General features: G+C 33.0%; 1 protein-coding gene across 8 annotated transcripts in view; it reads right to left on the minus strand.

Annotated features, from left to right (window-relative positions):
- Nucleotides 1-2,201: 2,201 nt before the first annotated feature.
- The window catches only part of LOC148279956 (organic cation transporter protein-like), a 46,159-nt gene continuing 30,664 nt past the window's right edge, over nucleotides 2,202-17,696 (minus strand). For all 8 annotated transcript variants that reach the window (XM_088229158.1, XM_088229155.1, XM_088229156.1 and 5 more), the window contains 5 exons: nucleotides 14,981-15,159; nucleotides 14,181-14,386; nucleotides 4,995-5,202; nucleotides 3,599-3,801; nucleotides 2,202-3,521 (listed from right to left, as the gene is read on the minus strand). In XM_088229158.1, coding sequence (XP_088085284.1) covers nucleotides 2,792-3,521; nucleotides 3,599-3,801; nucleotides 4,995-5,202; nucleotides 14,181-14,386; nucleotides 14,981-15,159 — 1,526 coding nt within the window. In that variant the 3' untranslated portion in view covers nucleotides 2,202-2,791. The remainder of the gene's footprint in view (nucleotides 3,522-3,598; nucleotides 3,802-4,994; nucleotides 5,203-14,180; nucleotides 14,387-14,980; nucleotides 15,160-17,696) is intronic.

Genomic DNA, 17,696 nt, shown 5'->3' on the forward strand with positions numbered 1-17,696 from the left:
ATAGCCACGAGAGAAATAATGTTCAGCGAACGTAACGGGATGTAGGTATTAAATTAGGTATGCTAGCAACTAGCAACCCCTTGCCTTCATAATACAATAATAATTATTACTATCCGGAATTTCGTTTTAGCATAACATTATATGTATTCTTTTACACTCACAAAACGATATGTTTTTTCATTATTTTTAGACCAGATTTTCTTTCGTAATATTATTGTAGGTGTAATTTGATTTATTACCATAAGTGAAGTTGTTAGTTTGACCGGATAATAGTATGGACTGAAAAAAAGAGATGGCGTTAGTATAGCCCACGCCACGCCTAAATAATTCGAATAGATTTTATTTAGCAGCGTTGTAGATGAAATAAAAATATGTCAAACGTTCAATATTTCTAAAGTATCCATTGACAATTTGAGAATATATTTTAATGTCACGTTAATGCAAATTACTAAAATATTGACACAATATATAGGCATTTACCATGCGCGGTCGGTCCATAGATTGGATGAACTGATGCTTCCCTAAAAAATTGACTTTTAAACGATCAGTACCAATTTTTGTTTAATTTGATAAAATAAATTTGTTGTTTTAATGTACCGATCCTAGATAGGTTTGATGTTCATTCATTAATAACTTCTAATAAATTGTGACAACCCCACTCACAGCCTTCCGACTGCGCAGTTATGCCCGGAATAAGGAAATATCACGATTTTTTAAATTACATTCAAAAAATAATAAATGTCCATGAAATACTGTCAAATATTTTTATTTTATTTATAATTATCAGAAGCCTAAAAAATACTTACAATTTGTAATTTTGAATTCCCGCAAAAACAGTCATTCCATTGGCCACGCCTCTAATACGTCATGATTCATGTTTATTTGTTCCTGGCCATTAAAATTAGTTTAGAACAATGTCAGGAATCTTGACGTCACAACAACCAAGGCCAAACACGTCGCATTTTTCTGGCGACGTATTTTTTTATTGAATTTCTTTTTTACATCGACCGGAGCCGTGGCGCAGTTAGTTAGATGGCCAATTGTGAAACTGGCGTCTATTATTATCTATTATCTTTCTAAACCTTCTGGTTAAATTGTGATACTTTTTTCTTCATAAATATTTTTTCCCATTTCATTATATTTTTTTACTTCCTTATATAAAATTGAATTTCGGACTTTTTTGTGCATTTTGTAATTTTTCTTAAATGTATGATTAGTATGATTTTGCCATTTTCTTTGGTATTGTGATCATGTTCATGTTGTCTTAGATAAAAAAAAACAGAATTCTGTGTCTTTTAATAAAATAATAATAGTATACACAAACATCATCGTGTTGTAAAATATTATTGACTTAAATGTTCGTACTTCTAATTCATTTAACTCGCTTGTGAATTGGGTTTTTTTCTAAATGATTCTAAAAGCTATGTTTTGCAAATTTTTGTTTTTGTTTTTGTTTAAATATTCTTGGTTTGAAAGTATCCTGTTACAGTAGTTAATGTGTGGTTCAATAATTGTGTTGTAAATAATTTTGCATAAATCCTTATCATCAAACTTTCTAATTCTTCCCAAAATTGAAACTTTTTTGCAATTTTTTTAGTTGCCATTTAAGTATTTTGATGAAATGTAAGTTCGGAATCAATCATTACACTCAAATATTTCATTTCACTAACTTCATCCAGTTGTTCATTATCTACTACAACTGACGCCGTTACTCCTATTCTTTTGTTTCCTATATTCATGTATTTTGTTTAGTTTATATTTAATTTTAATTTATGGGTTTTTAGCCATAGATATATAATATTTAGATGATGATTCAATTTGTCTATTATTGTTTTATAATTTTCTCCCGATAAACACGAGTATATTAAGGCATCGTTTGCAAAGAATCTTGTTTTAAAAAATTTTAATGTCTCTGCAATATCATTAATGTTTATAATAAATAGAACTTGTCCGAGAACAGATACTTTTGATAGTGATATTACTTATTTTTTAAATATTCGATGCTGGAATAATTGTGTAATTTGCATTATGGATGATAAAATATATATATATCACATTTTACGCATAAGAATATTCATGTTCTTATTCTCTTATTGATTGTCTGTTATATATATTTTTTTTAAAAATATTAAAAGTATTTATGAGATATGTAGATAAGATTAAAATATGTTATTGTTTTGATGAAATAAAAAAAACACAAAATTCTTTAACGCTTTATTTACAAAACTTGATGGGAAAAAAAACAATAATAATATTATAAACATCTAAAAGTAAATATAAGAAAAAACTGTCAAAGGCATTCAAATGGACTTAAATGTAACGAAAAATATCGTTTTAATTTAATACGATGAAAAATAATTTCCAAGTGTATTAAATTAAGACTAAAAGTATATCTATCTTACAAAAATCATAAGATTGATCATGCTTATTGCTGCCAACGCAAAATAAAATTATTAAAAAAAAACATTGTGTCATTTAATTTTAATTGAAAAGTAGGCATACGTCATCTTTAGCTTGATAAGCAATGTCATGGCAACCAAACGATTTTTAAATCTACCTATCTAATTAAATAACTTAGGGATATAATTTTTTTAAGATATTTCGGGGTTTTTTTTTCAAATTTTAATTTTAACGTATTATAAAATATTTTCTTGAATAACTAGAGGCACTGGGAACTAATTTAACGTTTACATACATAATTATAAATAGTAAGGGATCGTGTAGTATCTGCGTGGATAGATAAATTCATTTCATTTACTTAGAATAATACAACATGGTAAATGTTTTTCTGTCACATTCTCGGTGTCTCAAATGTGCTAATAACGCTGCTCTTCCTTCTCCTCCCGAAGTACTCCGCCTCCCTGAGGGTGTCCGGGAGAGCCTTACCGTGAGTTTCCGGTAGCAGCATAGTCAGAAACGCCGCGATGATGGGCAGACCGCCAAATATAGCCGGCGGTAACCAATACTGGTGAGCACTAAGACCAGCTACGAACGGAGCCAGCATAGAACCGACACGAGCTATCATAGAACACAGACCGATACCAGTGTTCCGTAAAACTGTCGGGAAGATTTCTCCAGCGAACACGTAAACGGTAGGAAAAGAGATGCTCATTCCAAGGATTCCAATAGAAGCCAGGATAATCTTGGCCGTTGTAGCTGTGGCTGGAATAACAGCAATAGCGATCAAAGTACTCCCTGAAAGAATATACGAATAAAATAACGTCTTCTTTCTCCCAAAGATTCGGTTGAACGCGATAGAAGACAATGTTCCTGGTACTTGGATTGCAGCGGATAGCGCAACATTTGCATAAATGTTTCCCCCGATTTGACCAATGTATTGAGAAACTCCGAAGAAGCATAATCCACAGGCTAACCAATCAAAGCACATGTAGATGGTCTTCATTCGCATATTAGCAGTGACAAACAAACTCAGCATATTTTCTTTGGGTTCATTGTTATCGCCGAGTAATTCACTGGATTCCTTCAGCTGCTTCGAAATGTTTTCTGTCGGCATCTTGTTACTGAAAATAGAAAACAATTCGTTTTTAGAGTTGTTCATTGCGATATATTTTGATACGATATAAACCCACTTTCTTACATTTTAGCGCCCTTCTCGAGCACCTTAGCTGCCAATTCGTGTCTTCCCACAGCTAAAAGCCAACGAGGGGACTCTGGGAGTATCCAATAGTAGATGATCAGAAACAGCGATGGAACAGATACCCATAGTTGCAAACTACTCCATGATTGATGAGTCAGGTAAGCGATTCCCACCAGAGTTAAATGTCCAAGGTTAAAAGGAATCTGGAAAAAAAAAATCGGTAAAATATGATTTGTAAAATACGAGTTGTAAAATGTTGGATCTCTTATACTATTCTCTGTTTAAAAATAGCAGCATCAATAAATGTATTTAATATAATAATTGAAAATGACCACTAAAAAAATCATTGTGAAATTTAGAGGACAGACAATAGACTGAGGCATTGTCCTAGAGATAGACAAGCAGACTATCTCCACAGTACAATGGATAACACCTACCACCGCACGCGGCCGCATTATCTTAGTGTAAATACGCGTGGATAGCACAGTATGACCATAGCCACTTGCATTGCGTGCGCGTGTCGATCTCGCGCATTTTTCTGCAGTGAATTTCGGCAGAAAAAATGCCCCTTTATTATTTAGTTGGTCTTACAAAATACATCTTGATATAAAAGAAATAATGTTTTTTTCGAACTTGCTCGTAACGCGCGTCGTCGTGTATTCTTTATAACAGCGTTTCACGAACGAACTACGGTTGAATTGTTGTATTGTCTCATTGTCCCAAATTTACGGCAAGGCTGTTCTCTGAGCAAGGACATGACAATGTTGTCCTGTCTATTGTATTGTCCTCGTATGAACCCAGTTTTAAACAGAAATAGATATAACTTATGTTTTATTTCCCGTCCCGTTAGAAACACAAATTCATCATCATCAGTGGCACCACAGCCCGTTGTGGATCCTAACTTCCAGAATCTGTCTCCATTCCTCCCTGCACCCTGCGGCTCTTCTCTAGTTCGTCAGACCAATTGCTCTAATGTCATTTTCCACATTATCCAGCCATTTTAATTTTGGTCTGTCTCTGCTTCGTCTGCCTTCCGGAGTGGTATAAAGAATCTTTTTTTTCTTTTACCATATAAATTATATTTTTCATAAACATACGATAGCAAAAAGTGTTTAAATGATTATAATGTCAAATCTTATTATCTCGCTGGATTAACGCCAATTATAATTTTTTTTTTTTAGAAAATGAAAATAAAGTTCACAGTTAAAATTTTATGAAACATATTCATAAGGTTATGTGTATATATTAGATATGCAGTTAAATAATTTTTTATATTGGTTTATAGGATGGGCACTAATAATATATATAATATCTCAATCTCACTGTATGCTTATGTATGAAGTGTAACAAATTCGTGAAATTAAAAAAAAAACAAGGTAATATACTGTGTTCTTACCTGGAAGAGTATTCCTGCGACCTCTCTGTACTTAACGCCAATGAGCTCCATGATGAGGACAAATGAGGTCACCATAGTCCCGCCAGTTGCGATGGCTACTATGAATCTGATGGCCGTGAAGGAGTAATAATCTGGACAGAAGGCAGCCAGCATCCCAGAAGCTGCTTGAAGAATCACAGAAACTATCAAAGGCCAGCGTCTTCCATATCTGAAGAAAATGAAACAGAGTAAATCATAAAAATATGCTAAAAAATATTGCTCGTGTTAACCAACACAAAGTACTAACATCATAAAATTTATTAAAAATACAGTACTCTGCAACGATAATCTAAACTTGAAAATAAGGCAAAAATTTGTAAAGTATTATGTGTGGTCTGTATTGTTGTATGGCTGTGAGACTTGAAGGAGGACTCTGAAGGTGAACACTTTGAATAGGCTGGAGGTTTATGAGATATGTTTACATAGCAGAATGCTTAAGATATCTTGGACAGACCTGATAACGAACTCAGATCTCTTAAGTCAAGTTAGAACTAAAAAAGAACTATTAACCACAATAAAAGTTCGTAAAATTTCGTATCTGAGGCATATAATAAGTGGAAAAAAGTACCACTTGCTTCATTTAATTTTAAAGGATAAGACTGAGGGTCTCCGAGGGGCTGGAAGAAGACAGATGTCCTGGCTGCGTAATATACGAGATTAGACTGGAGTTCAGGACTATGGAGCAGATTTTTCGAGCAGCATTGGACAGAGAGACCTTTGCCAGAGTGAGTTTCAACCTTGGGAATACAGGACAGGGCACTAAGAGAAGAAGAAGAAAAATACAGTGGCTGAATTCAACATTTTTATTATGATGCGATGGTTTGTTTTCGACCGAATAAAGCTCAGCCGAAATCAAGTGAGGATTATCACCAGAGCCCTTACAGGGCACTGCAAATTGAACACACACCTTGCTAGAATGAACCTTTCCAAAACTTCAACATGTAGGTTCTGCAGTGCAGATGAAGCATGAATTCTATGTGAATGTGATGCTTTATATCATAATAGAAGCCTCATCCTCGGGAAACCACTAGTTAAACCTGAGGTTGTGAAAGAGCTCGCCCCCTACTTTATAGTTCGGTACTTTGTGGATCTGTGCACGGAGGGGGAGATTTAGCCAAATGAGAACTCTCGCCTTCCACGCAGTAGCCAGGCCCTTTATACACTTGGGCGGCGAGAACTATTCACGGGGATCCGTCACAATAGATCTTTACAAGACGCAGTGACGTCAGGAGCTTGCATAGCACTGACTCATCTCTAAGAATAAGAATAAAAATTGTGCGATGGTAGACGGTAGATTGCCCACACATTGACATAAGCCCTCCGTATAATTTGCCAAACTTACAGTGAAAGCAGTAGACTCTTATTTAATTAAAATCTCGGATCATGAAATTGAAATATTAAAAATAAAGCTACTCCTTTTTTTAAAAAAAATGTTTTATTAGTTAGAGCGAAATCGATAGAAAGATTCTAGGACTTTAAAACGGTTTTCAGGATTGTGAACCATACACAACACTGACACACCCTCAAAAAGATTATGCACTAAATTATGTAATTCCTTAAGAAATATGTTCATGTTCATGCATACATGTTTTTGAATTAGACTGTTAAATATATACCACACAGTATGACAGTATGGTGTTATTTTCTAAAGCTGCTGTAGGCTACATTGTATGCAAATTAAAATAACACGTTATATAAATACCATGCGCCGCTTATGTTATTACATTGAATATGCTATATTTATCATTTTAAATATTGATACCCCCTCTACACACACAATCAAGGATAATTATGCTAATAATTATGATATTTAAGTTTTGCAATTATTTCGCAGTATTTACATAAAAGTTTGCTGCTAATTGCAGTTCCCGCTCGGTAACTTTTTGACATACCGAGATTGCAGGTTCAAAATGAAAAAAAATCTGATTGAATGCCCGAAGGCCGCAGGAAATAAACAGATACGATATTATGGGCATTACTTATAAATCTGGTATAAAGTTACGCCGAGGCATATAGGTAAAATAAGGGTGGTATTCCCATCCGTATTCTACCACTATACCTAGGCGTAACTTTATGTCAAGTTTATGAGTAATGCCCTATATAAATCGTATGATGTATGAGAAAACTACTGACATAATATACCTACCAAATTTCGGGCCAGTTGCAGAAAAAAAACGCATAAAAATATAAAGTAAAAAACATTTATTTATTACGTTTTCGTCAAAACGGGTATACATATATAAACATGGTAAAATGTAAAATTTATTTTAGGTTCACTAATTTAGTGCAACTGGCTGTTAAGCTTTCGTTCTCTGAACTGAAGGATTTTTACCTAGTAGCAGTCGTCGAGTCGAAAACACTCGTCTGGCTCTATTTCACACACAGAATATTTTTATCCCCTTGCGCAAAGAGAAGGCAATAATTATATGGTTTTAAAATTAAACACATTTTTAATGCTCACAACGCGTTTTAATCAATTATAACTTAATATATTTTTTATTAGAACACGTCATTATGAAATAACCTAACTGACGGCTATAATACATTGAAAATAAACACTTTCATATAAAAAAAATCTACGTATGAGAAACCAATAGTATTTTGCGGCTTCTGGATTTATTGTATTAACCTTTTGATCCCTGAACAATCTGAACATAGATTTAGTAGATATTTTAAACTTTTCTTTTTGATTGAAGTATTTTATTTATAATTTGAAAACGGTTATATATTTTTCTTATTTAAACAAAAAAAACTTCTTGGTTTAAACTAAAGTAAATTTTCTGCTGCTCCTAATTTACGACTGATTGTTGAAATGTAGGTTTATACTTCTTTTTCTATTCTAGACAGGCGCAGTTGGTAAGATGGCCAACTGTGAAAATTGCGTGGCGGGTTCGATTCCCGCCAGTTGCAAGAAAAAAATACCAAAAATATTTTCTTCTCAGTTGGTCTGGGTGTTGTGGCGTATTTTTCATAACTTCCTTCCATATCCTCTCATTCCCACCTGCTGGCAAGCATCTAAAATAGAGGCTCAGCGAGTTATTCCTTTTGAAAAACCTTTTTTTCCCTATTTTCTTATTTTATTTTCAATTCCTTTTCTCATCATCCTTGTAAACCATATTGATGTTAGTGTAATGGCGTTGGCTAAGGATACTCCTTTATGATCTTTAAATGTTCCTGTGTACTGGATATAGAGGAGAGCCCAGTTAAGCTAGTGGTAACAGTGACAGTTGAGGGCAGGCTTCAAGATGGACCGACCAAATAACAGGGTCCTCATGAAGCGCTGCCCTCAAATTCAATATGGCTCAGGACCCAGAGGCGTATTTGATTTTATTTTATTTAATTCGTAAACACCCGACGCATTATCCATTAGGGATGCTTTGATATCACTTGGAAATATGTATCCCGTTCAGGATGTTTCAGAATAACTTGAGTGCTCGTTATTGTTCAATTTCATTATGCCACAAAATCGCCGTTGAGTAGTGTCTGCTAACGTCACCTAACATATACATTCTCGTTTTTGTTGTAGTATCTCGGCTACGTCATAAATGTCTTATAAAATAATTGCGTTTGTTTCGATTATTACCAGGGTGGATAACGCGTCAGGTATCTCCATCCGACACGTCCGCTGTTTACGAAGTCACTTTGGGTGGATTTCGAAACATCCCGAACGGATAACGCGTCGGGTATTTACGAATATGCGACCCGGAGGAACGGTTAATTCCGGGACGTCCAATACGCCATTTGCTATTTTATATAAATTTAATAAATCATTTATAATTCTTCTTTTACAAAGAGTTGACATATTTAGTGTACATAATAAATTATCGTAATCAATATTTTTAGTGGGTTTATTAAGTTTGTAATTGATGAATCTTAGGAATTTACGTTGTACTCTTTCTAACTTTAAAATATTATCATTGTAATAAGGTGACCAAATTGTTGAATTGAATTCTAAATTACTTCTAACCAAGGCAGTAAATAGCACTTTGAGGGTGGTGATGGAATTTAAATCCTTTACAGTTCGCTGCAAATAGCCAGGACATTTCATTGCCTTATTAGTGATGGTATCAATGTGAGGAATAAATGTCAATTTTTCGTCAAAACTTATCCCCAAATCCTTTATTTGGGTAACTCTTCCCAGATTAGTATTATCAATGTTGTAATTGAATATTATGGGTTTTTTACTTCTTGTAAATGATATTACACAACACTTGTCGACATTTAAGTAAAGTTCATTTTTCTGGCACCAGTTGTACAGCCTTACCAAATTAGACTGAAGAACTCCACAATCGGTATCAGAGGTAACAGTTTTTTAAATTTTAAGATCGTCGGCAAAGAGAAGAATGTCTACTTTCTCAAATATCGACACAATGTCGTTAACAAACAAAGAAAACAGCACTGGTCCCAGGTGGGAGCCTTGGGGTACCACACTAGATGCCTCAAACTGATACGAGTTATAACCAAATACTTTTACTAAGATTTTTCTCGATGACAGGTAGCTTTTAAACCATTCCAAGATATTACCAGTAATTCCCAATGAACTAAGTTTGTGTATTAAAATTGTATGAGAAACCTTGTCGAACGCTTTACTAAAGTCAGTATAAATTGTATCAGTTTGATGACGTCTCTCCATTGATGTGATTAACTGATTCTGATGCAACATGAGGTTTGTGATGCAACATTTGAACCGGGTTGTGGTCCCGTGGCTAGTGTCGCGGACTCACGGATCAGAGGTCCAAGGTTCGCACCTCGCTCTACCACAACTTGAATTTCATTTTCCAATAGAGAGTTATTTACAACTCGTTAAAAATAGCCCCCAAAATTGAAATATTTGGGTAAATCTAAAACTTTAGTTTAAATTTTAAATAGATCACCGGCGCGGCATCTTCCTTGAAGCTGGTGTCAATAAAAATACCAATTATTTCAATGTATGAACATTAATTAAAGATACACAAATGAATGGAGCTCTTAATTATCTTTACATTAATGAATAATCTTCATGATGCATCGTTTGCGGTATAATACTAGAACCCTGAATGGCAATGGAATGATATAATATGTACACTTTAATTATAAATTGACACAATAAATAATATTATGATATTGCATTACACTTTTGCGCGAGTACTTAATCTAAATAAATTTGATGTTATTATTTATGATACATTCTCTTAACAAACATGTTATATAATGTTTTAAATGAAGTTCTCTATAAAATATAAATACGTAATTGATATGTATGTGATACTAGATATCTTCAATTTCGCAAGTGTGTAACAAAATATTTTTAGTTTTGTTAACACTTTACATTTCTTATTTCTGTGGTTACTGGATTGTTATAATGTTATTTTTTATTATTGTCTGTCACATGAAGATTAGAAAATTTCCTATTAATCTTTCAGTCAGAGGCCGTGCAGACCGCTCGGTCGCACGCGAATAATGCAAAAGGTCATTTTTATGTATAATTTCTTCCAGTACAAACTTTATCTGCATATACGCGTGAATTTCTATCTAAAACTGTAAAAACTTTTACTAAAATAAATGACCGAATCGAAAAAGTTTAGACTTCAATTGAACAGTTTGAAAGATGTGTTGACCCTTTTTACTAATTACGCTATGTTCAACGTGTGCGTTTATGTAATCTACGACCGAAGCGGCATTCAGTGTAATCTTATATATTATTATTCTAAAAATGATTGACACTGTCTGCCCGCTTCACACGCATCGCGTTAATCCACTCGGTCCGGTAAAATTAGGGTGGGTGGATAATTATTTATTATTTTATCTTTTGATTTTATTAATTTAGTTTTACCCGCAGGTGAAAATTTTGCTTAAAGTAATTTATTTATTCATATTTCTTCCATTATAAACCATAATTAATAATAAAAATAATGTGACCTCACTGGGGTTACTCGTGCCGAGGACACTTAACAATATATCTTTTTAAAATATTTTTACATTGAGTGGAAATTAGTCGACCTCATGGTGTACTGGTTTGTGTTTTAACCTACCAATTAATTAAAAAAATAATTTAATAAATCCACCCTATATTCTTTATGTATTGTGCCGTGTTATATTGAACATTCGACTAAATTAGCGGATAGGAATTTTGCGCTCTATTCTCTAATTATCTTCTGATTCATTTGCGTAGTATGTTAAAATTCGTCGTCTAAAGCTTGGCGCGAAATTGTCCGACGGCTTAAATCATTTGGCTTAGTACTGTCTCCCTCAGTCCTACGGAAACAATGTCTATGAGGGAGAAAGATTTTAGATTACTCGCACATAACTTTTATGAAATTCATCAAAACAACATTGAAATGTCAAAACATGTTAAATCACAAAATTTCAGAATTGTTTTGCTCTAATTTGTAACTAAACACCGTTTCAATGCCACATTGTAACATTTCAACCTTTTGATTCAATAACAATAAATAATGTTTCTCGATTTAATGAATTACGCTGCGTACGAAAATTAACGGGTGATAATTTTAAGTTTATCGATACAGCTCTTCTGGGCGTCATAAAACTCAAAAAATAGTAAACAAAAAAATCCCACAAAAGCATGGCCTGTTCGTGGGTATACAAGAAAATGTTAATGAATTTCCGCTCCTATAATAAATAATGGACAGTTATAATATTTTTGTATAACATAAGAAAGAAAAAATAAAATATTCGGAAAAGATAATATGGTATTTTTAATGAAAGATAATGTTTAATGTAAATAAAGAAACTCAATTCTCAGAGACAACACAACAAATAATTGACATTAGCATCTACATTGGTCACAAAAACAATAAATTACATACCCAAATATGCCATTGGTAAAAACGTTTAGACGATTGAATGAATGTAAATTAAAATATGTATTACAATAAATCTTTTATGTATAGGTATAAATACGGCAAAATATAACAAGGATCGTTGTTAAAATATCTGCCAAATAAAATTTATCCGAATGGAAAAAAAAAATGTTGATCATTTTACACTCATATTTTACTTTTAAATCTCTGGATAAATATCTTGTTATATAATTTTTTAAATTTGATATAAATACAATCCATTCCACAAAAGAAAAAATTAACAGATGACAGATCGCGGGTTTATTTCAGCCCATTACCACGTTGGACCCAGGTACAAACGTGGAATAAGTAACTATGGTCGCTATCACAGCTTTATACCGAGTATAACTTTATACAAGGTTAAATAATTTTTACTATTTCATCCTTATTCTACCTCTATGCCAAGGCATAATTTTATACTTGGTCTATAAATAAGCCCTTAGGTACATGTATTTTATCAATATTATTATAATTAATAACGTATATAGCGCCATTTTCGTAGTGTAATCCCTTAAGGGTGTTTTACAAAGTGATTAATAAAAATGTTTTTTTTTGTACATTCTTAAAATTCGAACAAAACTTAAATGCTTGATTCCTCAAAACAGAGATTTGAGAGTTAAAGCTTTTTGTTAGTATACCCACGACATTTAACATGGAAATCACAAAGTTAGTGCTTCAAATATTATATTAATTGCATTAAGGACAATTGGTCATAAGATTTAGTTATAAGATTTAGATTAGTTATAATACCCGTATGCAGAGACAAAACTTAAGGTGAGGAAAGTACATTCTAATTTCAAATGCAGAGAATAACCCGAAGGTGAAGACAATAGAATGTACTCTCCTCACCTTAAGGTTTGTCTCTGCATACGGGTATTACTCTTTTATATCTTATTTAAATATAGTAAGATGTTAAGTGCCCATTTACGAACATGTTTTAATTTCTCCGTTTCTTAATTTTATATTAAGTAAATATTAAGTTATTTAAAGCTCTTAGCATGAATATAGTACCGGGTATATGACTTAACCTTAAATTTATTTTTAAAACTACAGATATATGAATTTTTATATGACTTAGTGTATTTTGCCAGATTGTAGAGCGTTAAACACTTTACAAAACTGGATCATTAAATCAAATTCGCATATTTTCGAGTTGACGTTTTTTGCCAGTTTACCCACAATATTATAATTACATAATATCTGTACCTCAGAAGCAGACGGATGCAAATCCAAACGTCAAATATTCAACAAAAGCGTAAAGAATCTACTTTCTCTAAGTGATTTCTAATAATCTATAGAAATACTTTGAATTTTCAGTATCTTAATACATTGGTTATTTCACTATAAGACTTACATATCTTCAAAATCAATGGACATGATCATAAACTGGATAAGAAAATCGAAATGTCATTTTATCAAATTCTGGATTTGCATCCGTTTGCCTCTGAGGTACAAATATTTACTTTGTATAAAATCATGAAACATAAATGTAATTTATTTGTTTATTTAAATATTATTTACTAATAAATATGGCACTCAGTGCCTTTTACCTTACATAAATACATATTTAGTAAAATATAAACTCTTCAATATAATGTGAAAAAGAAAAAAAAAGTAATATGCTACACAAATATTTTAATGTGCAGTTTCCTTTTAAGCTTTGACAAGGAACAGTCATGTTCTGAAACCGGTAGGCACATTGAATTTATTTTTGTGATTTCACACGAAGTAAATACATAAGTACTTAGTTGTATTATTTAAATGTCCTCATATTGCAAAATTTTAAAAATTGAGTACTTGTAATAAACGGACTAGAAACCATGTCTATAACATAAAAAAGTAACCAGAAATTAAAATGCACGCAACGATCCATGGAAAGACAGATGCTCGGTGTATGTCTAAGAGACAAAATACGAAAAGAAGAAATAAGGCGCCGAACCGGAGTCGTGGATATCATGGATCGTGCAGCGAAATTGAAATGGCAGTGGGCAGGACACGCGAGGCAAAATGATGGCAGGTGGACACCCAGAATAATAAAGTGGAGACCGTGGGCAAACAAAAGAAGTGTTGGAAGGCCACAGAAAAGATGGGTCGACGACATTGCCTCTATTGCCAGTAAAACGTGGATGATGAAAGCTGGAGATAGAAAAGAATAGAGACGTTTGGAAGAGGCCTTTACCCAGCAGTGTAAAGAATAAGGCTGCAGAAGAAGAAGAAGAATAATAAAAGTAAACAAATAAAGAATATTTAATTTAAATACAAAAAAGTAACCGAAGCCCAGGTGTGATAAATAGCTAAAAATACTAACCTATCAGCAAAGAAGCCAAAGATCAAGTTCCCGACCAGGATTCCAAACATGAAGGCAGTCTGCGTGAGGTCCTTCATCCACAGCCTGCTGCACGACAGGTCCCATTCCATGACGATGGTGTTCCCGAAAGTTTCCCGGTCGTACTCCCGACTGGAGCAGTTGGACGAACAGGCGTCTACCTCTGGACCAGGGTCTAAGCATAAGACCTAGAAAAAAGAAGATCGGGAAAAAACAAGAGTTTTTCTTAAATTAAAAATATGCGCGTTATAATACAGTTACAAAACTGAAAGTACGCTGGATCCTCGTATCGTGAGGTTTCGTAATCACAAGGTACGAAAATGAAATGTAAAAAAAATTAAAGTTAATTTAAGAATGCGTAAAAATATTGTTTTATTTATTGTGTATGTAGATAATCGGTAGAATTCCATATTTAAATTTGGTAAGGTATCCAAAATAAAACACTTTTATTGGATTTAATTCCACTTTAAAAAAAAATATATATTGGACGATGTCTGAAAATCTTCTAACAAGACGAAACGCGTCACATATATTTAAAACAAGTAGAATTAAATCAAATAAAAGTGTTTTATTTAGGATACCTTACCAAGTTAAATTTTTTAAATATTTATTTTGTATTAGCTTAATAGCCTATTAACAAAAAAAAACTCGAAAAATACACATATCATCCTCATTAGTGTACGATAGTTTAGAAGATTTTTATTCTATAATTTCGGAATTGATTCTGCAAATTGATTTGGTGACGTTGATTTTCTTGAAATGTCAGAATGCAATTTACTTACTTTTGAAGGTGGCGCCAGGAAGATGATGTCCATTTGATGCCAAGCCACTCCAAACTTGACAAGCATGATCGCCATACATGTCCATGCTTGCCATTTACCAATTGCGCCAATACTGTCTTCAATGGGGTCTCCGGGGAGTGGGGAGGAACTTGTTTTCTTGGCCTCATATGATTCTTCAACTGTAAAAAATTGCGAATATCAAGAAAAATTTGAAACATATTATTGCTTTCAATTTTTTTTAGCTACATATTGAAACTTTTACTGCGTTGGTGGCTCTCGTACCATTTATTGATCCAATAAATACATGTATGCATTTACATTTACAGTGTCATGAAAAGAGATGTTCTTGATTTCTTTAGCTAAATTGCTAGCAAAATATGTTACTTATTGTGTTTTTGTACTAACATATTTATATAGTGTATTTTTTATGTATGTGTGTGCAAGTATGTGTGTTTATATACATGTATATTGTGTATTGATATGTGTGTGTGCATGAATGTATCAGTATGAATGAGTAATTTTGTTCATAAATTCGTGCTGTCACGTTAAACTGATTAAACCAGTATACCCCCCCCCCCCGCACAGGCTATGCCAGTGTGGAATTGTTTTTTCCTTATCATTTTGTGCGATTATTATTTACATTTACTGTAAACCTATGTAATTATAAGAGACAATAAATAAATAAATATGTATGTGTACAAAAAAACCAACAAAAATATTTTTGTGTACAGCAGGTCAAGATGCCAAATAACTGTGGTGAATTACAGCACAAAACTTCCAGGCTTAAGATAAATCACTTTTTTTTTTAGATCTCACCGGCCTCACAAGACGATAATTTCGATGAATGGATTGAACATAATTTTTCTGTCACTCTCTCGCAAATACTGTGCGAAAAAGATAACTGCACGTTGGAATGATTTTTATATATATATATTTTTTTATCAATATATTTCATAAGTGAAACATGTTTTTTAAATCTATACAAACCTACTTTTATACATCTAGTAAATGTTAGAACTGTAACTCTTCAAAAAAGAGACTAATACCCGTATGCAGAGACAAAACTTAAGGTGAGGAAAGATTTTCATGTAGTTTCTATAACTTATAATAAAAAAAGTAATCACGTGTCGGCACATAATATTATGGCAATTAAAAATTTCTCTAATTAAGTATTTTGGCAACTTAAAACGTACAAACGATTGAGAAAAAAATATACAATTCATTATTTGTAATCAACACTGCCAGTTCATATTTAAATTGTCTTCGGTCAGGAGTCACATGGCCGCCCTACCACGGGTCAATATTTACTGCAACTTATTAGATAATGATGTTAAGTATACAAGGGAGCTACGACCCGGATTTAAGTTAAAAAAGTGAATCATAATAAATTTAATATATAAGGTCGATGTCAAATATGTGAGATCAAAAAGATACGCGGTGTTAGAGAAATTTAATGAATAGAATTTTAAACATTTCTCTCGGATATGCCTCTTCGATATTGTATGAAAAAGATAACTGCACGTCGGACTGGTTATGTCTGACTAAAATCGTAAAAAATGACGTTTCGTTGTTCCGTTTTCGCACCTCAAAATTGAACCCATTTTTTTTTATTTTGAGATTGAGTATTAGAATAAAATTTTGTGTAGGAACCTTTTCCGTTTTAAAAATTATTTATCATTTTCGAATACCGTACGTTCGAAGACGGCAGTTAAAACCCGGCGCGTTTATGGGTTTTCAAATGGTCCTAGCATAGAATTAAAATATACCAGAAGGCGCGTGGAACCAAGTTTGCATACATCGCAATGTGTCCAAAAGTTTCCCAATTATAACTCCCAGCATGACATCCCGCCTGTTTGCATGCGTGAAGTGGCCGCGTAATTCTTATGTATCGTTTTATCAGTGCTATGATTTTTTAAAGATTAGTATTTCAGAATTAAGCCGCTTGTGACGTCGCAAGTTCTCTTCCGCTACTTCTCGGTTAGTTCTATCAATTGTTCCATTCGCGATAAGTAAACCGGAAATCTTCCACAGCTCTCTTACCATTGGTTGATTCATATGACCCAGTGATGTCGTTCAAAGTAGTTCGTTTTTATTAAACATTTTTTTATCCGATTTCCCGTAGGGCTGAATTTCCTCATTGATTGTAACTATGTATTCAATATTCAATATGTTACCCAAACATTCCAAAACCATGACCCGGATTCAATTGAATAAATTTGTAAAAAAATGGTTACTGGGTTTAGGTCGAGAAAAATCAGAAAATTTACTCATAAACATTTTGTAAAACTGTATAGTAAATAAACTAGTAGGTAGTAATGTTATTGTTTATTTTGCATAAAAATGCCTGCCTTAAAATAGGTTGTACCTAGTTAGGCAGACTAGACATGATCCAGAGAAATCTATTACCTAACTGTGTATGTAGTAGATAAAGTAATCGTTATTTTTGTTAATAAACCATGATTATTATATATTATTATTCAAACTATAATAAAAAATAAGTATTATACTGTAAAATAAAACATAACAGAAATGTTTATTCGAACCGGGTTGTTGTACCGTGATAGTATTGTGTATTCACGGCCCAAAGGTCCGAGGTTCAAATCCCACTCTACAACAACTTGATTTCCAAAAATAACTGGGACACAAAGGCAACAAAATAAAATCATTACACTTGTTTACAACTTACCCCACTAAACTCGCTAAAAGCTCATATCAA

This window comes from Micrasema longulum, unplaced genomic scaffold (genome assembly GCF_059751315.1).
Source record: "Micrasema longulum isolate JH-2025_06_02 unplaced genomic scaffold, ASM5975131v1 h1tg000639l, whole genome shotgun sequence".
NCBI classification, from domain to species: domain Eukaryota; kingdom Metazoa; phylum Arthropoda; class Insecta; order Trichoptera; family Brachycentridae; genus Micrasema; species Micrasema longulum.